We start from the raw sequence: 26,024 nt of genomic DNA, 5'->3' as shown, positions 1-26,024 counted from the left end.
CCGAAAAAGAAGCGGCAGCACTCACCAGTCTTGATGGCAGGTAATACTTTATTGATGCATATTCTTCACGGCTCGGGGGTGCATATTTACAGATAAGTGTGCAGGTAATACGATGGCCGTTTCACGCTGCTCGAGCGCTTCAACAGGTCTGTGACAAGTATTTGTTTATGTTTGTGAAATATAAAGGAATAGTAAATGGTGTCTCAGTGTTTAGCACTATTGCTTTACAGCGCTGGGTTCGAATCCCACTATGGAAGCCATCTGCAGAGTTTGCATGTGCTCCATATTTAAGTTTCCTCTCACGCCCTAAAGGCTGTTTGTGAGTGTAGAATGTGAGCCCCGATGGGGACAGCGATGATGATCTCTGTAAAGTGCTGTGGATTAGTGGCGCTATATAAGGAGGAAAATAAAGAGCTCATTATGAGCACCATGAACCAAGTAACAAATCTGACTAAACACTTGTACCAACACGTTCTCGTTAATGTCAGGACTAATAAGTGTGTTTATTACTGGTTTTTGGAATGTCAACATTTAGAAAACAGAGCAGAGCAGCTGTGTGACGTCCGCGTGTAAAGTGCTTTTCTCAGCATTGCTCTGGCAGAATCCTTTGTAACTAATGCGGGCTCCGTGTCTTCACAGTTTGCATCCTAGCAGAGACTGAGGAGATCAGAGAAATCCTTCACAAGCATGGTATAGAGGTGGAGGCCGTGGCTGACGTGCACCCCATCAGAGTGCAGCCGGCCAGGATCCTCAGTCACATATATGCCCGTCTCGGTAAGTGTATCTGTCAGGCTTCCTGGGGACTAAAGTCCTGATTAATCCTCCTTCATCAAAAAAAAAAAAAAAAGCAGAGGGTCTTGGCGCATAGTCGCTGTTACAGAAGGGTATACCTGTATCACTTTGACATTTTGCCCATAATGAAACCGTTCAGTGTCTTCCCCAATACAATACTCCTTCCATGGCCCCCGTAGAGTATGATGACCGACTCACAGTATGAAAGTATGAAACCCCACAGCGAATCCTCCCACAGCACCCCCACATGTACAGTGTAATATCCCCGCAGTGCCCCCAGTACAGTATAATACTGGCACAGAGCCAGTAACTCTGTATGAGGTCCCCACAGTGCCCCGCACACAGTATGAATCCCCATAGCGAATCCTCCCACAGCACCCCCACATGTACAGTGTAATATCTCTACTACTCGCTGTTATCTGCCGCCTATCATCCTGCACCTTCCCCTTTAATGTGCCTGTTGAATGTTTGCTAAATTCATTTGTTGCATTGTATTACTTACTGCTGTCCATCCATGCTGGGGTCACAGGAGATATTATCGTGTTCAAGGTGTTAGAGCATATGTTTGCAGCCAGGTCTAGTGCCTTTGATCATGTAACCTCCCCTGGGGTGTTGGCCAATTGCTAATTTATCCCAAATAAGGACCCACAATCCCTCTCACCTGATCCTTTAGTCAGTCCTATAAATTTAGTAGCATCTTAAGGGGGACACGCGTGTGGGGTCAGGCATGCGCATCCCTGCAGCAAAGTATCACGGCAGCTAAGCATACAGACGCCGCAGTTATTTCAACGGCAGTTAGTCGCGGCAGGAGTCAGGACTCCACTCTATGTTCTGTTTCTTCTGGGTGCGTCTTCTGAGTAAGCACTTCTTTTTACTTGGATCTAGCTTTTCTATTAACCCATCTTACTTCTTCGCCATGTTTACCTATGCCCCTACAGTGTTTGCTCCACTAGTCCTCTCTCTCCTTCGCGATCACAAATCCCAGCACTCTCTAACCTAGTAATCATCTCCCCCTCCCTCTTACCTCCCCACCTGTCATCTGCTGACTGCTCCTCAACCTCAAATCTGTCCCACAAACACACAAAACAAGTCGGCCACTCTCTTTCTCCCACCTGCTCTGTCTCTCTCTCTGCTTCCCCTCACTGCTGGAGACATATCTCCCATCCCTGGACCCCCACATCTCATACCTTCCATTACTACTCCCTCCTATCACTCCCTATCCAACATGAACTTCTGCAATCTTTCCAACATAAAACCCGTGCCCCTGACGCCCACCCCCCTGCTCCCTCTCTCTGGAGCACTCTGGAATGCCCGCTCAATCTGCAATAAGCTTCATGTGATTCACGACCTTTTTCTCTCCCGCAACCTTGCCTTCCTTGGCCTCACAGAAACATGGCTAACACCCTCTGACACCGCCTCCCCTGCTGCGCTGTGTTACGGAGGCCTCCACTTCACCCACACCCCTCGACCCGGCAACAAACATAGTGGAGGAGTGGGTCTTCTCCTTTCTTCAAACTGCACCTTTAACCCAATCCCACCTCTTCCCTCCCTTATCCTCCCCTCTTTTGAAGTCCATTCTGTCCGCATCTACTCACCCTCCAACCTCCAAGTGGCCATCATATACCGACCTCCGGGCCCGGCCACTGCCTTTATTGACCAATTCTCCACCTGGCTTCTTCACTTTCTCTCTGCTGACATTCCCACCATCATCATGGGTGACTTCAACATCCCCATTGATACCCTTCAGTCAACAGCCTCCAAACTTCTGTTCCTTACCTCATCCTTTGGACTTACTCAGTGGTCCTCCGCAGCCACCCACACGGATGGGCATACACTAGACCTTGTATTCACCCGTCTCTGCTCTCTATCTAACTTCACCTCCTCTCCCTCTATCCGACCACCATCTGCTCACCTTCTCATCCCTGTCTTCCTCACCAGTCATCCATGTCCAGCAACATGCGCACCCACGCAGAAACCTTGCACACCTAGACACCCACACACTCTGACTCCATCCTACCACTGGCATCCATATCCTCACTCCACGACACAGACACTGCCACTGCTTTCTACAATGCCACTCTCGCATCAGCTATTGACACGGTTGCCCCTCTCGTCCATGGCAGAGTGCGACGTATCAATAGACAACCTTGGCACAATAACACCACCAAAAAGCTCCGGCAAGTGTCCAGGGTTGCGGAGCGGCGTTGGAAGAAAACACACTCGCAAGATGACTTCATTGTATTCAAACAAGCAACACTCGCTTTTAAATCTGCACTCACCTCTGCTAAACAGGCCTACTTCACAACCTTCGTATCTTCCCTATCCTACAACCCCAAACAGTTATTCAAAACCTTACTCCCTCCTCCGCCCCCCACTGCCCCCTCCAACCTCTCTCATCTCTGCTGAGGACTTTGCCACACACTTTAACCCCTTCCCGACCTGTGACACAGCGTATGCGTCATGAAAGTCGGTGCCATTCCGACCTGTGACGCATATGCTGTGTCACAGAATGATCGCGTCCCTGCAGATCCGGTGAAAGGGTTAACTCCCATTTCACCCGATCTGCAGGGACAGGGAGAGTGGTAGTTTAGCCCAGGGGGGGTGGCTTCATCCCCCCGTGGCTACGATCGCTCTGATTGGCTGTTGAAAGTGAAACTGCCAATCAGAGCGATTTGTAATATTTCACCTATTATAACTGGTGAAATATTACAATCCAGCCATGGCCGATGCTGCAATACCATCGGCCATGGCAGGAAACACTGATGTGAACCCAACCCCACCCCACCGATCGCCCCCCCCCCCCCAGCCCTCCGATCTGTCCTTTACACTGCTCCGCTCCCCTCCGTCCTCCTGTCCGCTCCCCCCGTGCTCTTGTCCGCTCACCCCCGTGCTCCAATAACCCCCCCGATAAACCTATCGCAGTGATCAAAATAAAAAAAATACTGAATGACCCCCCCCCCCCTTTGTCACCCCCATAGGTAGGGACAATAATAAAATAAAGATTTTTTTTTTTTTTCTTCCACTAAGGTTGGAGTAAGAACTAGGGTTAGGGTTTCGGTATGTGCAAACCTATTCTGGTCCTCTGCGGATTTTTCGCTGCGGATTTGATAAATCCGCATTGCTAAACCACTGCGGATTTATGGCAGATTTACCGCGGATTTTCTGCGCATTTCACTGCAGTTTTTCAACTGCGATTTTCTATTGGAGCAGTTGTAAAACCGCTGTGGAATCCGCAGAAAGAAGCGACATGCTGCGGAATGTAAACCGCTGCGTTTCCGTGCAGTTTTTCTGCAGCATGTGTACAGCGATTTTTGTTTTCCATAGGTTTACATTGAACTGTAAACTCATGGGAAACTGCTGTGGATCCGCAGCGTTTTCCGCAGCGTGTGCACATACCTTTAGAATTAGGCCATGTGCACACGGTGCGGATTTGGCTGCGGATCAGCAGCGGATTGGCCGCTGAGGATTCGCAGCAGTGTTCCATCAGGTTTACAGTACCAAGTAAACCTATGGAAAACCAAATCCGCTGTGCCCATGGTGCGGAAAATACCACGCGGAAACGCTGCGTTGTATTTTCCGCAGCATGTCAATTCTTTGTGCGTATTCCGCGGCGTTTTACACCTGTTCCTCAATAGGAATCCGCAGGTGAAATCCGCACAAAAAACACTGGAAATCCACGGTAAATCCGCAGGTGAAACGCAGTGCCTTTTACCCGCGGATTTTTCAAAAAATGATGCTGAAAAATCTCACACGAATCCGCAACGTGGGCACATAGCCTTAGGGTTAGGGTTGGAATTAGGGTTGTGGTTAGGGTTAGGGGTGTGTTGCGGTTAGGGTTGTGATTAGGGTTATGGCTACAGTTGGGATTAGGGTTAGGGGTGTGTTGGGGTTAGTGTTGGAGGTAGAATTGAGGGGTTTTCACTGTTTAGGCACATCAGGGGTCTCCAAACGCAACATGGCGCCACCATTGATTCCAGCCAATCTTGTATTCAAAAAGTCAAATGGTGCTCCCTCACTTCCGAGCCCCGACGTGTGCCCAAACAGTGGTTTACCCCCACATATGGGGTACCAGCATACTTAGGATAAACTGCGCAACAATTACTGGGGTCCAATTTCTCCTGTTACCCTTGTGAAAATAAAAAATTGCAGGCTAAAAGATCATTTTTGAGAAAATAATTTTTTATTTTATTTTCATGGCTCTGCGTTATAAACTTCTGTGAAGCACTTGGGGGTTCAAAGTCCTCACCACACATCTAGATTAGTTCCTTTGGGGGTCTAGTTTCCAAAATGGGGTCATTTCTGGGGGATCTCCAATGTTTAGGCACACAAGGGCTCTCCAAACGTGACATGGTGTCCGCTAATGATTGGAGCTAATTTTCCATTTAAAAAGCCAAATGGTGTGCCTTCCCTTCCGAGCCCTGCCGTGCGCCCAAACAGTGGTTTACCCCCACATATGGGGTATCAGCGTACTCAGGACAAACTGGACAACAACATTTGGGGTCCAATTTCTCCTAATACCCTTGGCAAAATAGGAAATTCCAGGCTAAAAAATCATTTTTGAGGAAAGAAAAGGTTATTTTTTATTTTCATGGCTCTGCGTTATAAACTTCTGTGAAGCACCTGGGGGATTAAAGTGCTCAATATGCATCTAGATAAGTTCCTTGGGGGGTCTAGTTTCCAATATATGGTCACTTGTGGGGGAGCTCCAATGTTTAGGCACACAGGGGCTCTCCAAACGCGACATGGTGTCCGCTAACAATTGGAGCTAATTTTCCATTCAAAAAGTCAAATGGCGCCCCTTCCCTTCCGAGCCCTGCCGTGTGACCAAACAGTGGTTTACCCCCACATATGAGGTATCAGCGTACTCGAGAGAAATTGCCCAACAAATTTTAGGATCCATTTTATCCTATTGCCCATGAGAAAATGAAAAAATTGAGGCGAAAATAAATTTTTTGTGAAAAAAAAAAGTACTTTTTCATTTTTACAGATCAATTTGTGAAGCACCTGGGGGTTCAAAGTGCTCACTATGCATCTAGATAAGTTCCTTGGGGTGTCTAGTTTCCAAAATGGGGTCACTTGTGGGGGAGCTCCAATTTTTAGGCACACGGGGGCTCTCCAAACGTGACATGGTGTCCGCTAAAGAGTGGAGCCAATTTTTCATTCAAAAAGTCAAATGGCGCTCCTTCCCTTCCAAGCCCTGCCGTGCGCCCAAACAGTGGTTTACCCCTACATATGAGGTATCAGCGTACTCAGGACAAATTGGACAACAACTTTCGTGGTTCAGTTTCTCCTTTTACCATTGTGAAATCAAAAAAATTGTTGCTAAAAGATAATTTTTGTGACTAAAAAGTTAAATGTTCATTTTTTCCTTCCATGTTGCTTCTGCTGCTGTGAAGCACCTGAAGGGTTAATAAACTTCTTGAATGTGGTTTTGTGCACCTTGAGGGGTGCAGTTTTTAGAATGGTGTCACTTTTGGGTATTTTCAGCCATATAGACCCCGTAAACTGACTTCAAATGTGAGGTGGTCCCTAAAAAAAATGGTTTTGTAAATTTCGTTGTAAAAATGAGAAATCGCTGGTCAAATTTTAACCCTTATAACTTCCTAGCAAAACAAAAATTTGTTTCCAAAATTGTGCTGATGTAAAGTAGACATGTGGGAAATGTTGTTTATTAACTATTTTGTGTCACATAACTCTCTGGTTTAACAGAATAAAAATTCAAATTGTGAAAATTGCGAAATTTTCAAAATTTTCGCCAAATTTCCGTTTTTATCACAAATAAACGCATAATTTATTGACCTAAATTTACCACTAACATGAAGCCCAATATGTCACGAAAAAACAATCTCAGAACCGCTAGGATCCGTTGAAGCGTTCCTGAGTTATTACCTCATAAAGGGACACTGGTCAGAATTGCAAAAAACGGCCAGGTCATTAAGGTCAAAATAGGCTGGGTCATGAAGGGGTTAAAAATAAGATCGACCAGACAAGGCAATTCTTTATTGTTCAACCACCACAACCCCTTTGTATACCAGACCAATGCCCAAACCCCATAACCTCCCTATCCAACATCACTGAATGGGGGCTTAATTGTCTCCTCTCCAAATCGCACCTCCCTACCTGTGCGCTCGACCCCATCCCACCTCCTCCCCAACCTCACCACCACACTTATCCCATCCCTAACCCACCTCTTCAACCTATCACTAACTTCTGGCACCTTCCCCTCTGCATTCAAACATGCCACAATCACGCCTATCCTTAAAAAGCCAACCCTCGATCCAACTGCTATGTCCAGCTATCGCCCCATATCTTTGCTCCCATTCGCTTCCAAACTCCTGGAGCAGCACGTCCATGCTGAACTCTCCTCCCACCTCTCATCTAACTTGTTGTTCGACAATCTACAATCTGGTTTCCGCCCCCATCACTCAACTGAGACTGTCCTGACCAAAATCACTAAAGACCTACCTACCGCCAAAGCTACTGGACAATGCTCTGTACTCCTCCTTCTATACCTGTCCTCTGCTTTCGACACAGTTGACCACTGCCTCCTACTACAGATCCTCTCCTCCTTTGGCATCAAAGACCTCGCCCTATCCTGGATCGCCTCGTACCTTTCCAACCGCACATTCAGCGTCTCCCACTCCCACACTACTTCCTCATCCCACCCTCTCTCTGTTGGAGTTCCCCAAGGCTCTGTTCTAGGACCCCTACTCTTCTCAATCTATACACTTGGCTTGGGACAACTCATAAAGTCCCATGGATTCCAGTACCACCTCTATGCTGATGACACTCAGATCTACCTCTCTGGCCCAGACGTCACCGCTCTGCTGTCCAGAATCCCAGAGTGCCTATCAGCCATATCCTCCTTCTTCTCCTCTCGCTTCCTCAAACTCAATGTGGACAAATCTGAACTCATCATCTTTCCTCCATCCCACAAATCTTCCTTACTTGACCTATCTATCGCAGTCAATGACATCATGCTTTCCACCGTACCAGAAGTCCGCTGTCTCGGAGTAACCTTCGACTCTGCCCTGTCCTTTAAACCACACATCCAAGCTCTTTCCACCTCCTGTCGCCTCCAGCTCAAAAATATCTCCAGGATCCGTCCTTTCCTCAACCCCCAATCTACTAAAATGCTTGTGCACGCTCTCATCATCTCCCGCCTTGACTACTGCAACATCCTTTTTTGTGGCCTCCCTGCTAATACCCTTGCACCTCTCCAGTCCATCCTTAACTCTGCTGCCCGACTAATCCATCTCTCTCCTCACTACTCCTCCGCTTCCCCCCTCTGCAAATCTCTTCACTGGCTCCCATTCCCTCAGCGTATCCAGTTCAAATTACTAATACTGACCTACAAAGCCATCCACAACATGTCTCCTCCATATATCTCTGAACTAATCTCCCGATATCTTCCCTTACGTGATCTCCGGTCCTCCCAAGACCTCTTTCTCTCCTCCACACTTATTCGCTCCTCATCCAATCGCCTCCAAGACTTCTCTCGAATATCCCCCATCCTCTGGAACTCTCTGCCCCAACACGTCCGACTATCAACCACAGTCGGATCCTTCAAACGGAACCTGAAAACTCATCTCTTCCGGAAAGCCTACAGCCTGCACTGACACCGCTGCCGCCTCATCACTATCGAAGCTACTGCCTCACCAACACCGGAGCTCCTGCGACCCTCAACCTACTGTCTCCTTCCCCATAATCCTGTAGAATGTAAGCCCGCAAGGGCAGGGTCTTCGCCCCTCTGTATCAGTCCGTCATTGTTAGTTTATTTACTGTATGTGATATCTGTAACTTGTATGTAACCCCTTCTCATGTACAGCACCATGGAATCAATGGTGCTATATAAATAAATAATAATAATAATATCCCCGCAGTGCCCCCATTAAAGTATAATACTGCCACAGAGCCAATAACTCCGTATGAGGTCCCCACAGTGCCCCGCACACAGTATGACACCCTATAGCGAATCCTCCCACAGCACCCCCACATGTACAGTGTAAGGCTAGTTTCACATTTGCGTTAGAATCCGCAGCGTTTAATCTGCATCTGCAAGTGCTGGAAAAAACGCGTACAAACGCGGCGTTTTTTAGACGCATGCGGGAACGCATGCGTTTTAAAAAACTCTGCGTTTGTACGCGTTTATATGCGTTTTTTTCTGCGTTTGCGTTTTTGGTGCGCATGGTGACAAATTTTACAGGAGAAAAATCTAGACAACCAGACACCGCCAATGTGACTACAGAGGGCGTGTATTTTGGGATCTCTATATATAGACCCTTGAACAGCTGAAATCTTCAGATTTTGCTCCTGTATGCTGTGTCATAATGGATCTTCGCATGGAGAGCTTTTATTTCAACCTGGATTTAAGCATCAATCTGTTTCTTGCCTGTGCGTTTGCTTGGGAGCAAGACAAAAATCGCGTAAGATGGAGAAGGAGACATCGTAGGTGTTTTTGGAGGCACCCCATTATCGAACTACGTGAGAGCTGTGGAGCCTATCACACGCTGTATGGCGAGCTTAATGCCAACCCGGAGAAATTCCATGAATATACAAGGATGTCGCAAGACTCGTTCCGGGATTTGCTGGCTCGTGTCCAAGGAGCCATACGGAGACAGGACACCCAGCTCCGTAGAGTGATACCACCCGAGGAACGTCTGCTGGTTACATTAAGGTACGTTCCAAATCTAAACCAATGACAGTCCAAATTTTTGGTTTTCTGACATGAATTTTTTGTGTATTTTCCTTTCTGTTTTTAGCGTAACCACACCATAAATAGAATAGATTGTAATATTTTTTTTTTATTATTTTCTTCCAGATTTCTGGCAACCAGAGAGAGTTTATCATCCCTCCACTTCCAATACCGGCTTGGAATATCCACCCTGTCTGGAATAGTTGCGGACACCTGCCGGGCTTTGTGGAATGTACTCCGGGATGAGTTTATACCCCTACCCACCTTGGACATGTGGCTTGAAATTGCGGAAAAATTCTGGAGTGTGTGTAATTTCCCAAACTGTTTGGGAGCGGTTGATTGAAAACACATTCGCATTATCAAACCAGCCAGAACAGGATCGGAGTACTTCAATTGCAAAAAAAAAAAAATTTCTGTTGTGCTCATGGCAATTGCCGATGCAGACTGTCGCTTCATCGCCGTGGACATTGGAGCTTTTGGCTGTGGCAACAATTCACAGACTTTTAAGAACTCTGATATGGACCGCCGTGTGTATGGCAAAAATGTTAATTTTCCATGGCCACAACCGCTCCCCAACACTCAAGGTCCACCGATGCCATTTGTTATGGTTGGGGATGAGACCTTTCAGATGTGTTAAAACCTACTGAAGCCATATTCCAGTCGGGACTTGAACCACACTAGAAGGATCTTTAACTACAGACTGACCAAGGACCGGTCTTAAAAATGCCAGAACACGATGGTATTTATATCTTCGGATCCTTGCTCCTGAACCACTGGGAACACGGCTCTCTTGACGCAGGTCCTTGTTAAAGCGGTCCTTCATCGAACGCCAGCGTGTTTTGACTTTGGCCACTGTTAAAAAAAACAAAAAAAAACATTATGGTCAGAAAATGAACTTTTGACAGTGCTCACACAACTATGTATAATGAGAGAAACTCCTGAAAGTTTCTTTCATCACACACAGTTGTGTGAGCACGGCCAAGGTCTCTGCTGCTTCACACTGCATTGCAATACTTACCAAATGCAGTTTGGACCCGAGTGGGGGTCGTTATCCCAGATATCCCACATCTCTTTGGCCACCTAATTCCATAGGCACCGGATCATTACGTTGTTTGACTGCAGTGGATCCTGGGTGTCCCACAACGGGACTCGCTCCTAGACCAGCGAGATGAGGAGGTCATTCTCTATTCTGTCTTCATCCCGTTCTGGAACCTAAAAATGAAATAAAGACATTAATGTTGGGTCAATTAAGGAAAAGAAAGAAAACAGAGGCTGAGAAATGGCATGAATAGGAAAGTCAAGATACAAAAGGATTCCAGAAGGAAAATGTAAAGAAATAGGAATGTAAAGAAAGGAAGATTCAAGAATACTAAAGAGAGGATACAGTAAACAGTCAGCCTTGTATACGTACACGCTGCCGCCTTGCCACCCGACCTTGACTCCGCTGTTCCTGCCCAGTCTCTGCCGCAGTAGAAGAGCTCTAAAAAAAATGAAAAACAAAAATTGTCATATGTGTTGATGTGACAGTGAATACTTACCAATCTGAGGAGGCAAGTACTCACCTCACTGACATGTTCTACTTCAGATGGCCCAGGATGTTGCTCCTCATCAGATGAAGAAGACATTCTGATGCATGCAGAAAGAAAGAAATAGCAGAAATCAGGACATGTAGAGACAGAAAATAGAAATGAAAAGCATTGGCTAGGATATACTCACATTGTTCAGTGTCTTGTTTTCCTCCAAGATGTAGTCTGTGTATATTCTGCTTCAGTGTCTGCTGAGTAGTGACCTGCAAATGTCCACTCCCTCCCTTTATCACCTACTGTGTGGGGGGTGGCTTATTAGTGTCTAGAAATATTTTTCTCTTGTGGATCGCATGCGTTCACGAACGCAAGCAAATGCATGTGCTTGTGAACGCATGCGTTCATATAGACAGCAATGCGATTTTTTGTCGCAAACCTTGCGCAATCGACTGCATACGTTTCCAGGCGGCAAATTGACACCTCCAAAAATTACTACATGTTGCATTTCCGCAACAAGCCGCATATGACTAAACGACGCATGCATCGTCAAACGCGGCAAAACACAAACGATCATAGACGCATGCGTCCCTAATGTTAAAGATAGGAATACACAACATATGCGGATATTTGCGGAAGAAACGCTGCGGACACAACTGCAAATGTGAAACCGGCCTAATATCCCCGCAGTGCCCCCATTAAAGTATAATACTACCACAGAGCCAGTAACTCTGTATGTGGTGCTCACAGTGCCCCGCACACAGTATGAAACCCCATAGCGAATCCTCCCACAGCACCCCCACATGTCCAGTGTAATTACCCACAGTGCCCCCAGTACAGTATAATACTGACACAGAGCCACTAACTCCGTATTAGTTCCCCACAGTGCCCCACACACAGTAAGAAGCCCCATAGTGAATCCTCCCACAGCACCCCCACATGTACAGTGTAATTACCCCACAGTGCCCCCAGTACAGTATAATACTGCCACAGAGCCAGTAACTCTGTATGGTGTTCCAACAGTGCCTCGCACACAGTACGAAACCCCATAGCAAATCCACCCACAGCACCCCCACATGTACAGTGTAATAACCCTGCTGTGCCCCGTACACAGTATAATGCTGCCACAGAGCCAGTAACTCCGTATGAGGTTCCCACCGTGCCTCACACAGTATGAAACCCCATAGCGAATCCTCCCACAGCACCCACACATGTACAGTGTAATCACCCCACAGTGCCCCACACACAGAATGAAACCCCACAGCGAATCCTCCCACAGCACCACCACATGTACAGTGTAATTACCCCACAGTGCCCCCAGTACAGTATAATACTGCCAGAGCACCATTAACTCTGTATGAGGTCCCTGATCTGCCTCGCACACAGTATGGAACCCCTTAGCAAACCCTCCTAGAACAACCCCACATGTACAGTGTAATAACCCCACAGTGCCCCCAGTACAGTATAATGCTGCCACAGAGCCACTAACTCTGCATGAGGTCCCAATAATGCCCCGCACAGTATGAAACCCCACAGCGAATCCTCCCACAGCACCCCCACATGTGCAGTGTAATAACCCCACAGTGCCCCATACACAGTATAATGCTGCCACAGGGCCACTAACTCCGTATAAGTTCCCAACAATGCCCCGCAGACTGTATGAAACCCCATAGCGAATCCCCCCACACTACCCCCACATGTACAGTGTAATTAGCTCAGTGCCACCAGTACAGTATAATACTGCCAAAGAGCCAATAACTCCGTATGAGGTCCCCACAGTGCCTCGCACACAGTATGAAACCCCATAGCGAATCCCCCACAGTACCCCCACATGTACAGTGTAATAACCCCTCAGTGCCCCCAGTACAGTATAATACTGCCACTGAGCCACTAACTCCGTATGAGGTCCCCACAGTACCCCGCACACAGTATGAAACCCATAGCGAATCCTCCCACAGCACCCCCACATGTACAGTGTAATTACCCCACAGTGCCTCGCACACAGTATGACACCCCATAGTGAATCCTCCCACAGCACCCCCTCATGTACAGTGTTATAACCCCTCAGTGCCCCCAGTTCAGTATAATACTGCCACTGAGCCACTAACTCCGTATGAGGTCCCCACAGTGCCCCGCACACAGTATGACACCCCATAGTGAATCCTCCCACAGCACCCCCTCATGTACAGTGTTAAAACCCCTCAGTGTCCCCAGTACAGTATAATACTGCCACAGAGCCAATAACTCTGTTTGAGGTCCCCACAGTGCCCCGCACACATTATGAAACCCCATAGCAAATCCTCCCACAGCACCCCCACATGTACAGTGTAATAACCCTGCAGTGCCCCCAGTACAGTATAATACTGCCACAGAGCCACTAACTCCGTATGAGGTCCCCACATTACCTCGCACACAGCATGAAACCCCATAGCGAATCCTCCCACAGCACCCCCATATGTACAATGTAATAACCCCGCAGTGCCCCCAGTACATTATAATACTGCCACAGAGCCAGTAACAACGTATGAGGTCCCCACAGCACCCCGCACACAGTAAGAAACCCCATAGCGAATCCTCCCACAGCACCCCCACATGTACAGTGTAATTACCCCATTGTGCCTCGCACACAGTATAATACTGCCACAGTACTCCGTATGAGGTTCCCACAGTGCCCCGCACACAGTATGAAACCCCATAGCGAATCCTCCCACAACACCCTCACATGTACAGTGTAATAACCCCACAGTGCCCCCAGTACAGTATAATACTGCCACGGAGCCACTAACTCCGCATGAGGTCCCCACGTTGCCTCGCACACAGTATGAAACCCCACAGCTAATCCTCCCACAGCACCCCCACATGTACAGTGTAATAACCCTGCAGTGCCCCCAGTACATTATAATATAATAGTATTTTGCTTTAATTATTGTATTGTTATCGTTGTTACTTATCACTTTTGTGTTTGAAACTGTTAAACTGTAAAGCGCTGCGGAATATGTTGGCGCTATATAAATAAAGATTATTATTATTATTAATACTGCCACAGAGCCAGTAACAACGTATGAGGTCCCCACAGCACCCCGCACACAGTAAGAAACCCCATAGCGAATCCTCCCATAGCACCCCCACATGTACAGTGTAATAACCTCGCAGTGCCCCCATTAGAATATAATACTGTCACAGAGCCACTAACTCCGTATGAGGTCCCCACAGTGCCTCGCACACAGTAAGAAACCACATAGCAAATCCTCCCACAGCACCCCCACATGTACAGTGTAATAACCCCGCAGTGCCCCCATTACAGTATAATACTGCCACAGAGCCAATAACTCTGTATGAGGTCCCCACAGTGCCTCGCACACAGTAAGAAACGCCATAGCGAATCCTCCCACAGCACCCCCAAATGTACAGTGTAATAACCCCGCAGTGCCCCCATTACAGTATAATACTGCCACAGAGCCACTAACTCTGTATGAGGTCCCCACAGTGCCTCGCACACAGTATGACACCCCATAGCGATCCTCCCACAGCACCCCTACATGTACAGTGTAATTACCCCACAGTGCCCCCAGTACATTATAATACTGCCACAGAGCCACTAACTCCGTATGAGGTCCCCACAGTGCCTTGCACACAGTAAGAAACCCCATAGCAAATCCTCCCACAGCACCCCCACATGTACAGTGTAATAACCCCACAGTGCCCCCAGTACATTATAATACTGCCACAGAGCCAGTAACAACGTATGAGGTCCCCACAGCACCCCGCACACAGTAAGAAACCCCATAGCGAATCCTCCCACAGCACCCCCAAATGTACAGTGTAATAACCCCGCAGTAACCCCATTACAGTATAATACTGCCACAGAGCCACTAACTCTGTATGAGGTCCCCACAGTGCCTCGCACAAAGTATGACACCCCATAGCAAATCCTCCCACAGCACCCCCACATGTACAGTGTAATTACCCCACAGTGCCCCCAGTACATTATAATACTGCCACAGAGCCACTAACTCCGTATGAGGTCCCCACAGTGCCTTGCACACAGTAAGAAACCCCATAGCGAATCCTCCCACAGCACCCGCACATGTACAGTGTAATAACCCCGCGGTGCCCCCAGTACAGTATAATACCGCCACAGAGCCACTAACTCTGTATGAGGTCCCCATAGTGCCCCGCACACAGTATGAAACCCCATAGCGAATCCTCCCACAGCACCCCCACATGTACAGTGTAATAACCCCACAGTGCCCCCAGTACATTATAATACTGCCACAGAGCCACTAACTCTGTATGAGGTCCCCACAGTGCCCCGCACACAGTATGAAACCCCATAGCGAATCCTCCCACAGCACCCCCACATGTACAAGTGTAATATCCCCACAGTGCCCCCAGTACACTATAATACTGCCACAGAGCCAGTAACTCCGTATGAGGTTCCCACAGTGCCCCGCACACAGTATGAAACCCCATAGCAATATTGTTAGCATTGAGATGACAGGATGGTTGGTCATGTTGTCCGTTGTTGGACCTTCCAACTCAAGGGCCCCATAGTGTCTTTGTGGTCTGCCGCTACTAGTGGTACCTCACTGCTGTCAGGAGCTTTTAGTCCATGTATGTTAGATTGTATGTAGCATACAATGATGTCTCCTGAATGATAGTCTGCATATTGTGCATGCATTGTCAGTGCACCTATTAAAGGGATGTAGGGCTGATTTGCACGTAATTAGTGTTACACTTCTGACTGCCGTCCTATGGAGCGTGTACCTGCCGAGAGAACATGAGTGTGTTTAGTGCCTGGAGCCGCCAGCTTTCATCAGTCATAAGGGCGTGCACACAGCGGTTTTCTCTGACTATACTGTGCGCAGCGTCTGTAAGAACGTCCTGGCGCTCTGCCAGCTCGCTCTGCATAGATGTGCTGTACCACAAGCTGTCAATCAAAGTGCTGGGCCAGGGCGTGAGTGATGCTTTGAGCAGCACCGCGCCCTGTTGCTGAAAGCCGGCGGATCCCATGAGGAAGGACATCCATGTTCTCTGAGTAGCCGCAGCAGATTAACCCTATACCTGCAGGTAAATGGCATTTTCGAGTGTAACCAGTTCCATGTACAGTTTGTTTTTCTTTTTCTCATGTACATGTGTGGTCTACACTACACTGCAATTTGGTGACCGTTTTCCTGAGATTTAACACAATAATAATGTCTTATCATTTGCAGCACTGCTAACAATATTTCTGCTTACTATTCTAGTGCTCCAATTAGTTTTCATATTTCGTTTAATGCATTTTATGTAAATTGTGGATTTTATTTATTTATTTTTTTTTTATAATACAGGACGGAACAAAAAGATGAAACTGAGCGGAAGACCCTACAGGAATATGGGCGTCCTGGGAACCTCCAAACTTTACACCATACGTCAGAACATTTTTGCTTTCACTCCTCAGGTATTTACCATATTTTTCGGAGTATAAGATTCAGCGGATCATAAGACGCACCTAGGCTTTAGAGGAGGAAATTAGGAAAAAAAATACTGAAGTAAAAAATGAATGTGGTCAATTCTGTGCTTAAGATCACCTATCCTGGTAAATATTTCCCCTCTTCCCTATCCTGTTATGGCTCTCATCCCCATCCTGGTATGCATGGCCATCATTCCCTTCCTGGTATGCATGGCTCCATCCTTATTCTGGTATGCATGATCCCATCCCAGTCCTGGTATGCATGGTTTCTCATCCCTATCCTGGTAAGTATGTCCCCTCATTCCCATCCTGGTATGCATGGCCTCCTAATCCCCATCCTGGTATGCATGGCTCTCATCCCCATCCTGGTATGCATGGCTCTCATCCCCATCCTGGTATGCATGGCTCTCATTCCCATCCTGGTATGCATGGCCTCCTAATCCCTATCCTGGTATGCATGGCGTCCTCATCCCTATCCTGGTAAATATGCCCTCTCATCCCTATCCTGCTATGCATGGCTCTCATCCCCATCCTGTTGTGCATGGCCATCACTCCCTTCCTTGTATGCATGGTCCCATCCTTATTCTGGTATGCATGGTCATAATCTTTTCCTGATATGATTGATTGGCCCATCCTGTTCCTGGTATGATTGATTGGCCCATCCTGTTCCTGGTATGATTGATTGGCCCCATCCAGTTCCTGATTTGATTGATTGGCCCCATCCAGTTCCCGGTATGATTGATTGGCCCCATCCAGTTCCTGGTATGATTGATTGGCCCCATTCAGTTCCTGGTATGATTGATTGGCCCCATCCAGTTCCCAGTATGATTGATTGGCCGCGTCCAGTTCCTAATATGATTGACTGGCCCCATCCAGTTCCTGGTATGATTGATTCGCCCCATCCAGTTTTCGGTATGATTGATTGGCCGAGTCCAGTTCCTAATAAGATTGACTGGCCCCATCCAGTTCCTGGTATCATTGATTGGCCCCATCCAGCTCCTGGTATGACTGATTGGCCCCATCCAGTTCCTGATATGATTGATTGACCCCGTCCAGTTCCTGGTATGATTGATTGGCCTCGTCCAGTTCCTGGTATCATTGATTGAACCCATTCAGTTCCTGGTATGATTGATTGGCCCCATCCAGTTCCTGGTATGATTGATTGGTCCCATCCAGTTCCTGGAATGATTGATTGGCCCCATCAAGTTCCTGGAATGATTGATTGGCCCCATCCAGTTCCTGGAATGATTGATTGGCCCCATCCAGTTCCTGGTATGATTGATTGGCCTCATCCAGTTCCTGGAATGATTGATTGGCCCCATCCAGTTGCTGGTATGATTGATTGGCCTCATCCAGTTCCTGGTATGATTGATTGGCCCCATCCAGTTCCTGGTATGCTTGATTGGCCTCATCCAGTTCCTGGTATGATTGATTGGCCCCATCCAGTTCCTGGTATGATTGATTGGCCCCATCCAGTTCCTGGTATGATTGATTGGCCCCATCCAGTTCCTGGTATGATTGATTGGCCCCATCCAGTTCCTGGTATTATTGATTGATTGGCCCCATCCAGTTCCTGGTATGATTGATCGACCCTATCCAGTTCCTGGTATGCATGGCCCCATCCAGTTTCTGATATGATTGATTGGCCCTATCCAGTTCCTGGTATGCATGGCCCCATCAGAAAAGATTAAACAAACAAAACAAACCATTACACTTACCTTCCTCCGCTCCCTCGCAGTCACAGTTTTCTGCTCCGGTGCCAGCAGTTGATTAATGCTTGTAAGCAGCGCACGGCAGATACATTATACTCTGCTCACAAGCAAAGCACAGCTGCTGAAATACTCATGTGGATTGTTCATCGGAGATCATGGTGAGTATTCAATCCTCTTCAGTAGTGCGCACTGTCAGCCGCCTGTTTCCTGCTGCTGCCGTGCCGTGACTCATTTGGTGCTTAGTTATTTACTCGTAATTCGTATGGTGCTTAGTCATTTACTTTACTCATCACTCATGGTGCTTAGTTATTTACTAATCATATGGTGCTTAGTTATTTACTCATGACTCCTATAGTGCTTAGTTATTTACTCATTACTCTTATAGTGCTTAGTTATTTACTCATGACTCCTATAGTGCTTAGTTATTTACTCATTACTCCTATGGTGCTTAGTTATTTACTCATTACTCCTATGGTGCTTAGTTATTTACTCATGACTCCTATGGTGCTTAGTTATTTACTCATGACTCCTATGGTGCTTAGTTATTTACTCATGAATCCTATAGTGCTTAGTTATTTACTCATGAATCCTATAGTGCTTAGTTATTTACTCATTACTCCTATAGTGCTTAGTTATTTACTCATGACTCCTATAGTGCTTAGTTATTTACTCATTACTCCTATGGTGCTTAGTTATTTACTCAAGACTCCTATGGTGCTTAGTTATTTACTCATTACTCCTATAGTGCTTAGTTATTTACTCATTACTCCTATGGTGCTTAGTTATTTACTCATGACTCCTATTGTGCTTAGTTATTTACTCATGACTCCTATGGTGCTTAGTTATTTACTCATTACTCCTATAGTGCTTAGTTATTTACTCATTACTCCTATAGTGCTTAGTTTTTTACTCATGATTCCTATAGTGCTTAGTTATTTACTCATTACTCCTACAGTGCTTAGTTATTTACTCATTACTCCTATAGTGCTTAGTTATTTACTCATTACTCCTATAGTGCTTAGTTATTTACTCATTACTCCTATGGTGCTTAGTTATTTACTCAAGACTCCTATGGTGCATAGTTATTTACTCATTACTCCTATAGTGCATAGTTATTTACTCATTACTCCTATAGTGCTTAGTTATTTACTCATTACTCCTACAGTGCTTGGTTATTTACTCATTACTCCTACAGTGCTTGGTTATTTACACATTACTCCTATAGTGCTTACTTATTTACTCATGACTCCTGTCACGATTCACACCGTGACCGTCACCCCCACGTCACGGGTTGGGGTGACTTTAGGCCAACAGACGGCTAGTCACATGTGCAGGGGGCTTATCTTAGTTATCCCTCCACTCCACAATGTGATGAAAAACTCACACAAGGCTATTGACCTCTTAGTTTACAGCAGGGGCTTATTTTAGGTATCCCACTGCTCTGCAATATACCACGAACTGCAGGGATTTATGTATATCCCGCTTACAGTTCCACTTGAAACTTGCAGCTCTCTGGCGCCCCTTACTCTCAGGTCAGATTAGGTACTGCACCTAGGGTAATTAGTCGCCAGAAAGGCTGCCTGCTATGTACTGGCTATTGGGCACGCTGCAGCGAGGCGATTTAACTACTCCCACTCAGGCAGGAACAATAATTATCAACGCCGCAGTCGCTACAACGACTTCCAACTACCCAGTACAAATGTATGCTGCCACCAGCTTCGATTAAACGGGTCCGAAGCTAACCCAAAACAATAGCGTAATTCCCTTCAGAAGACTTGGGGTACGTTTTAGAACAGGAAGAACGAACTAGTACTTTAAATGTTATAAAAAAACAGGGATTACATGAGAAATCAACATTTGCATGTGTTCAGAGCATTGCAGGCAACCAGGCTAGTTTGTGGAGTTTCCATCTGTCCCACTGCATCAGGCTAGCAGCCAGGGCTTCCCAGGTAGAAAACTCACTGCTGGGCTCTGTCAGAAACTTATGAACCACAGCCCGTGACATCACCAACAGGGCTGGCTTCCTTAGACCCTTCTACCTCTTCAGCATTAGTAAATTTCACACATTTGTCTAATGCCTGTATCTCCGCTACAGAACATGTCAGAATCATAACACACCCAGCATTCATCTTGTATTAGGATTTGCTCTCTATAGATACTAATCTCAGGCTAGTAGGGACACTCCATTCCAGCATAATCCGTACTCTGTCCCTGTTGGACTTGGAGACTCCTGCTTACAGTGATGCATAGATGCGCCGATGAATGTTAGCAATATGTATTTATTATTCTCTTAGCCCAAGTCGTTGGCCCAGAACCTTATAATATTAGAACAAAGACTCTCATGGATTTTGGAGCCATCTATACCAGGTTCAGCTAGTGCAGTTGGGAGGGGGACGAGTAACTTGCTTCGAGCCTGGAATTTAAGGCCAGGGCAATAAAACCCCCTTCTACCATACATTCCGAAGCACACAGAGAAGCAAAGAGAGCCAAAGAGAAGAGGGGGGTTAGCCCACAGCATGGGCTGAAGGGCAAAGCTACAACATCATATTATATTTCATACAATATTGTGACACCTCCCTCTTTTGGTCTGCGCTACGGAGGCAGAACCCCTCGGTATGCCTCCATGCGCACCTTAGTTGGTTCCCCCTGGCGGGACAGTCCATCTGCATTTCCATGCTCCCTGCCCGTTTTGTGTTCAATGGTGAAGTCAAACTGCTGAAGGGCAAGGCGTAGCAACCTGCTGTTGGTTCCACACATGGTGTTTAGCCAGCGCAGAGGGTTGTGGTCGGTCACCACGGTGAAGTTGCGACCGTACAAGTAGGGCTGCAAGCGTTGCAGGGCCCAGACTATGGCCAGGCACTCCTTCTCGATGGTGGAGTAGGCCACTTCCCTCGGCAAAAGTTTCTGGCTCAGGTACAACACGGGGTGCTCTTGGTCCTCCGAGTCAACCTGGCTGAGTAGAGCACCGAGGCCAAACTCGCTGGCATCAGTCTGTACTGACAGTCCTTGGGTCCACTGGTCAAAGTGGGTCCCCAGTCCATGCACCTAATCACTGTAACTGTCATGTGGGCCACGTTGGAGGTTCCGGAACTTTCTACGGTAAACCTCGGATGTAAGCTGGTACTTTACCAGGGCCTGCTTGATGGACTCATAGTCACCATCTTATTCTTGAGGGAGGGCAGCAAACTCCTCCAGAGCTTTGCCTCTCAGCCCTGGTGTCAGGTATCATGCCCATTCATCTGTAGGCAGCTGGTACTGTCTGCAGGCTTTCTCAAAGGCCCGCAGGAAAGTGTCCCAGTCCCCGTCCTTTTCCATAACAGGAAAGTGATCGGGTCGGGGCTTCGGTATCTGAGCGCTGCTGGGCTCACTGCTGGACTGGGACGACCGCTGCATTTGCAATCGGGCTAACTGCAGCTGCTACTCCCGCTCCGCTTGCCGCTCGCCTCGGGCCTCGGCCTCCTGCCGGTATTGCTGAATCAGCTGCCGACGTCCCTCATGGTCGTCAGTGGGGAATTCTCCCAAGGCCGCCAGCAGGTGGGGGTCCAATTCGCCCTGATTGCTTGTAGGGCCGGCATTCAGTGGTTGGACCTCTACTGCAGCACCACCTCTGCTCGTGCTGGCTTCTGCGGCCTCTGGGCTCTGTGGCTTGGCTTGGACTGCTTCAAATTGAACCAGTTGAGCAATGATGTGAGCCTTGGACTAGCCATGGGAGTTTACTCCATGGTACGTGCATATCCCAGCAAGAGTGTCCTTCTTCTGCTGGGTGTACCAGGCTTCTCCTTTCGCAGCCATGGTTGCCAAATAAAAGATAGGATAGAAGAACGAAGAGAAATGGAAGGGATAATTACCAGTACACACAATTGTCTCAGGACTAATAAACACGGAGTTCGTTCTCCAAACTTATCTGCCCAGAGTTCTCGCAAGAACTTTGCAAGTCTTTGGTGAAAGGAATGATTGCTCAAACCAAATCACTAATGCTCTAAGATATCCCACCGCCTTGCCACCAATTTGTCAAGATTCACACCGTGACCGTCACCCCCACGTCACAGATCGGGGAGACTTTAGGCCAACAGACGGCTATCACATGTTCAGGGGGCTTATCTTAGTTATCCCTCTACTGCTACAATGTGATGGAAAAACACACACAAGGCTATTGACCTCTTAGTTTACAGCAGGAGCTTATTTTAGGTATCCCACTGCTCTGCAATATACCACGAACTGCAGGGATTTATGTATATCCCACTTACAGTTCCACGTGAAACTTGCAGCTTTCTGACGCCCCCTTACTCTCAGGTCAGATTAGGTACTGCACCTGGGGTAATTAGTCACCAGAAAGGCTGCCTGCTTTGTGCTGGCCTTTGGGCACGCTGCAGCGACGCGATAAACTACTCCCACTCAGGCAGGAACAAGAATTATCAACACCACAGTTGCTACAACGACATCCAAAGGCCAGCACACGGTATGCTGCCACTAGCTTCGATTAAACGGGTCTGAAGCTAACCCAAAACAGTAGCGTAATTCCCTTCAGAAGACTTGGGGTACGTTTTAGAGCAGGAAGAACGAATCTAGTATTAAATATTATACTCCTTCAAAGGTTTCAGGCAGTGTTTATAAACCGTTATATAAAGATGTTACAATATGAGACAATTGAAAATATGTACAAGGTAATTATAAAAATAACGGGTTAAATGAGAAATCAACACTTACATGTGTTCAGAGCATTGCAGGCAACCAGGCTAGGCCCATATGTCCCTATGCATCAGGACTGGCAGTCAGGGCTTCCCAGGTAAAAACTAACTGCTGGGAGTCTGTCAGAAACTTATAAACCGCAGCCCGTGACATCACCAACAGGGCTGGTTTACTCAGACCCTCCTGTATCTTCAGCCTTCTAGTTTTCTCCAACAATTCTTATAATTTATGTATTTTTGGTCCAGAACATGTCAGAATCATAACACACCCAGCATTCCCCTTATTTTAACATTGGCGTTCTAAGGAGACCAAATTTGGGCTGGATGCGATGCATCGTTCCAGAGAAATCCATACTCTGTCCCTGTTGGACTTGGAGGCTCCTGCTTACAGTGATGGATAGATGCGCCGATGGACTTTAGCAATATGTGCTTTTTATTTTCCTTAAGAAATAGTCTTAATGAACATATAAGCAGCATTGCATCAAATGAATATCAGTTTGTCAAATCAATAAATAGTTAGACATAATGATGGCTGCAGGAAATATCATGTGCCAATCGCAAAAACGAATAGAAAAAAACAGAAAACCAAAAAAAAGCGATCAACCAAGGGCAAAAAATATAAAAAAATTAGAAAACTTTATTAAATATGCAATTAAACAGGAAATAACAGTGGGTATACCCACAGGACAAACATAACATCCAACAATGAAAGGAACATGGGACGTAGATAGATAGCGGCATAGAAAAAATTGGTTTAATAGGTTTCTAACTAGAAGAAACCAGTATACAAATATACCCACCACGTGTTACTAATAATTAGGGTAATAGTATAGTTCAAAAAAATGAAACTACATAATACATATTGCAGTGGTGACCCAGGGAGTTACCCTGACCGTGTGAAGGACCAGGGTACTGCAAAATTAGTACACAGTAGAGAAAAAAGATGAAAAAAAACACCAATGGTTAATAAAATCTCATACCAGAATGTCTAAGATGAATCACCACTGTAACACTTGGGGAAGCCGTCTACACCATCCACGTCACCCCGACGCGCGTTTCAGCGGAGCCTTCGTCAGGGGGCATGGCTAGTGACGATAGTGCCCGTTTAAATATAGAACCGGAACCTATCAGTGTTAGGCCGGAAATGAAACCCCATCACTATGGTAACCGGAAGTTTACACAAGGTACGCCGCTAATGTTGCGGCGCACATATCTCCAAAAAATAGTATACTTATAATACGGAATACCGCATAGAAGCGGAAAGTGATAGGGGATTCTAATTTTGAGAGCATGTATGACAGTGGTGCGCGCTCTCAAAATTAGAATCCCCTATCACTTTCCGCTTCTATGCGGTATTCCGTATTATAAGTATACTATCTTTTTGGAGATATGTGCGCCGCAACATTAGCGGCGTACCTTGTGTAAACTTCCGGTTACCATAGCGATGGGGTTTCATTTCCGGCCTAACACTGATAGGTTCCGGTTCTATATTTAAACGGGCACTATCGTCACTAGCCATGCCCCCTGACGAAGGCTCCGGTGAAACGCGCGTCGGGGTGACGTGGATGGTGTAGACGGCTTCCCCAAGTGTTACAGTGGTGATTCATCTTAGACATTCTGGTATGAGATTTTATTAACCATTGGTGTTTTTTTTCATCTTTTTTCTCTACTGTGTACTAATTTTGCAGTACCCTGGTCCTTGACACGGTCAGGGTAACTCCCTGGGTCACCACTGCAATATGTATTATGTAGTTTCATTTTTTTGAACTATGCTATTACCCTAATTATTAGTAACACGTGGTGGGTATATTTGTATACTGGTTTCTTCTAGTTAGAAACCTATTAAACCAATTTTTTCTATGCCGCTATCTATCTACGTCCCATGTTCCTTTCATTGTTGGATGTTATGTTTGTCCTGTGGGTATACCCACTGTTATTTCCTGTTTAATTGCATATTTAATAAAGTTTTCTAATTTTTTAATATTTTTTGCCCTTGGTTGATCGCTTTTTTTTGGTTTTCTGTTTTTTTCTTTTTATTTTCCTTGCCTAAATCGTTGGCCCAATATCTTATCATATTAGAACAATTATAAGAATTTCTAAACCAGTTTCTGCTGGAGGATGATTTGAGCCTAGTCGTAAAAATTCTTTTGGGAGGGGCACGTGGGGTTTGGGAGCTGAAAGTCAGGAATTTGCAAGAAGCCATAAAAGCTCTCCTACACACATATTCAGAAACAAAGGGAAGGGGTTTTTTTTTAGCCCGCAGCTTTTGGGGCCATGGTCAGAAGTGCAAAAATCCCTCATCTATGGTTTTTCCATTATCGTGACATACATTTTCCTCACAATTACAAATAATGGTCTATCAATGACTGTACTTAATTCCTGCAGTACTCGGGGGTGTATCCCATCCGGGCCCGGAGATTTGTCAATTTGTCAATTTGTCGATTTGTCAATTTTAGTGATTTTTAGACACCGCCGTACTTCCTGGTGGGTTAAGCAGGTGACATTTAATGGGGAATTTTTGTTATCACTGATCATATTGTCTGCCATGTAATTTTATTGTGTAAATACTGATGAAAAAAAGGCATTTAGCATATTGGCTTTTTCCTCATCCACCATTTCACCCAGACTATTTTTAAGGGGGCCAACACTATCATTTTTAGTTTCTTACTATTTATGTAGAATATTTTGGGATTATTTTTACTCTGGCAATGAGTCTCTCTGTCTCAATCTTTGCTGCTTTGATTTGCTTTTTACAGAATTGATGTAAGTTTTTGTATTTATTGCCTAATCCCTACCTACTTCCTTTAATTCTCTAAATGCTTTCTTTTCATCACTTATTGCGCCCCTTACAGCTCTATTTAGCCATATTGGTTTCCTCCTATTTCTAGTATGTTTATTCCCATACGGTATATACTATGCACAGGTCCTATCCAGGATGCTAATAAATGTCTCCCATTTTCTTTGTGTATTTTTATGTCTCAGGATATCGTCCCAGTTAATTGCACCAAGATCCTCTCTCATCCGTTGGAAATTTGCCCTCCTGAAGTTTAGTGTCCTTGACCCCTCCACTACACATCTTATTAAAGGATACATGAAAACTTATTATTTTGTGATCGCTATTCCCCAAGTGACCCCCAACCCTTATATTTGATATGCTGTCTCGCC

General features: G+C 46.2%; 1 protein-coding gene across 5 annotated transcripts in view; it reads left to right on the top strand.

Moving 5' to 3' along the window:
- PHKA1 (phosphorylase kinase regulatory subunit alpha 1) overlaps nt 1–26,024 on the top strand; it is a 452,411-nt gene that overhangs the window by 142,759 nt on the left and 283,628 nt on the right. For 3 of the 5 annotated variants that reach the window (XM_069748675.1, XM_069748673.1, XM_069748677.1), the window contains 2 exons: nt 640–774; nt 16,338–16,447. In XM_069748675.1, coding sequence (XP_069604776.1) covers nt 640–774; nt 16,338–16,447 — 245 coding nt within the window. The remainder of the gene's footprint in view (nt 1–639; nt 775–16,337; nt 16,448–26,024) is intronic. The other 2 variants (XM_069748674.1, XM_069748676.1) reach the window with 1 other exon arrangement.

The sequence above is a fragment of the Ranitomeya imitator genome, chromosome 2, assembly GCF_032444005.1.
Source record: "Ranitomeya imitator isolate aRanImi1 chromosome 2, aRanImi1.pri, whole genome shotgun sequence".
NCBI lineage: Eukaryota > Metazoa > Chordata > Amphibia > Anura > Dendrobatidae > Ranitomeya > Ranitomeya imitator.
Note: the sequence above shows the minus strand (reverse complement) of the source record. Positions and strands in the feature narration are given on the sequence as shown.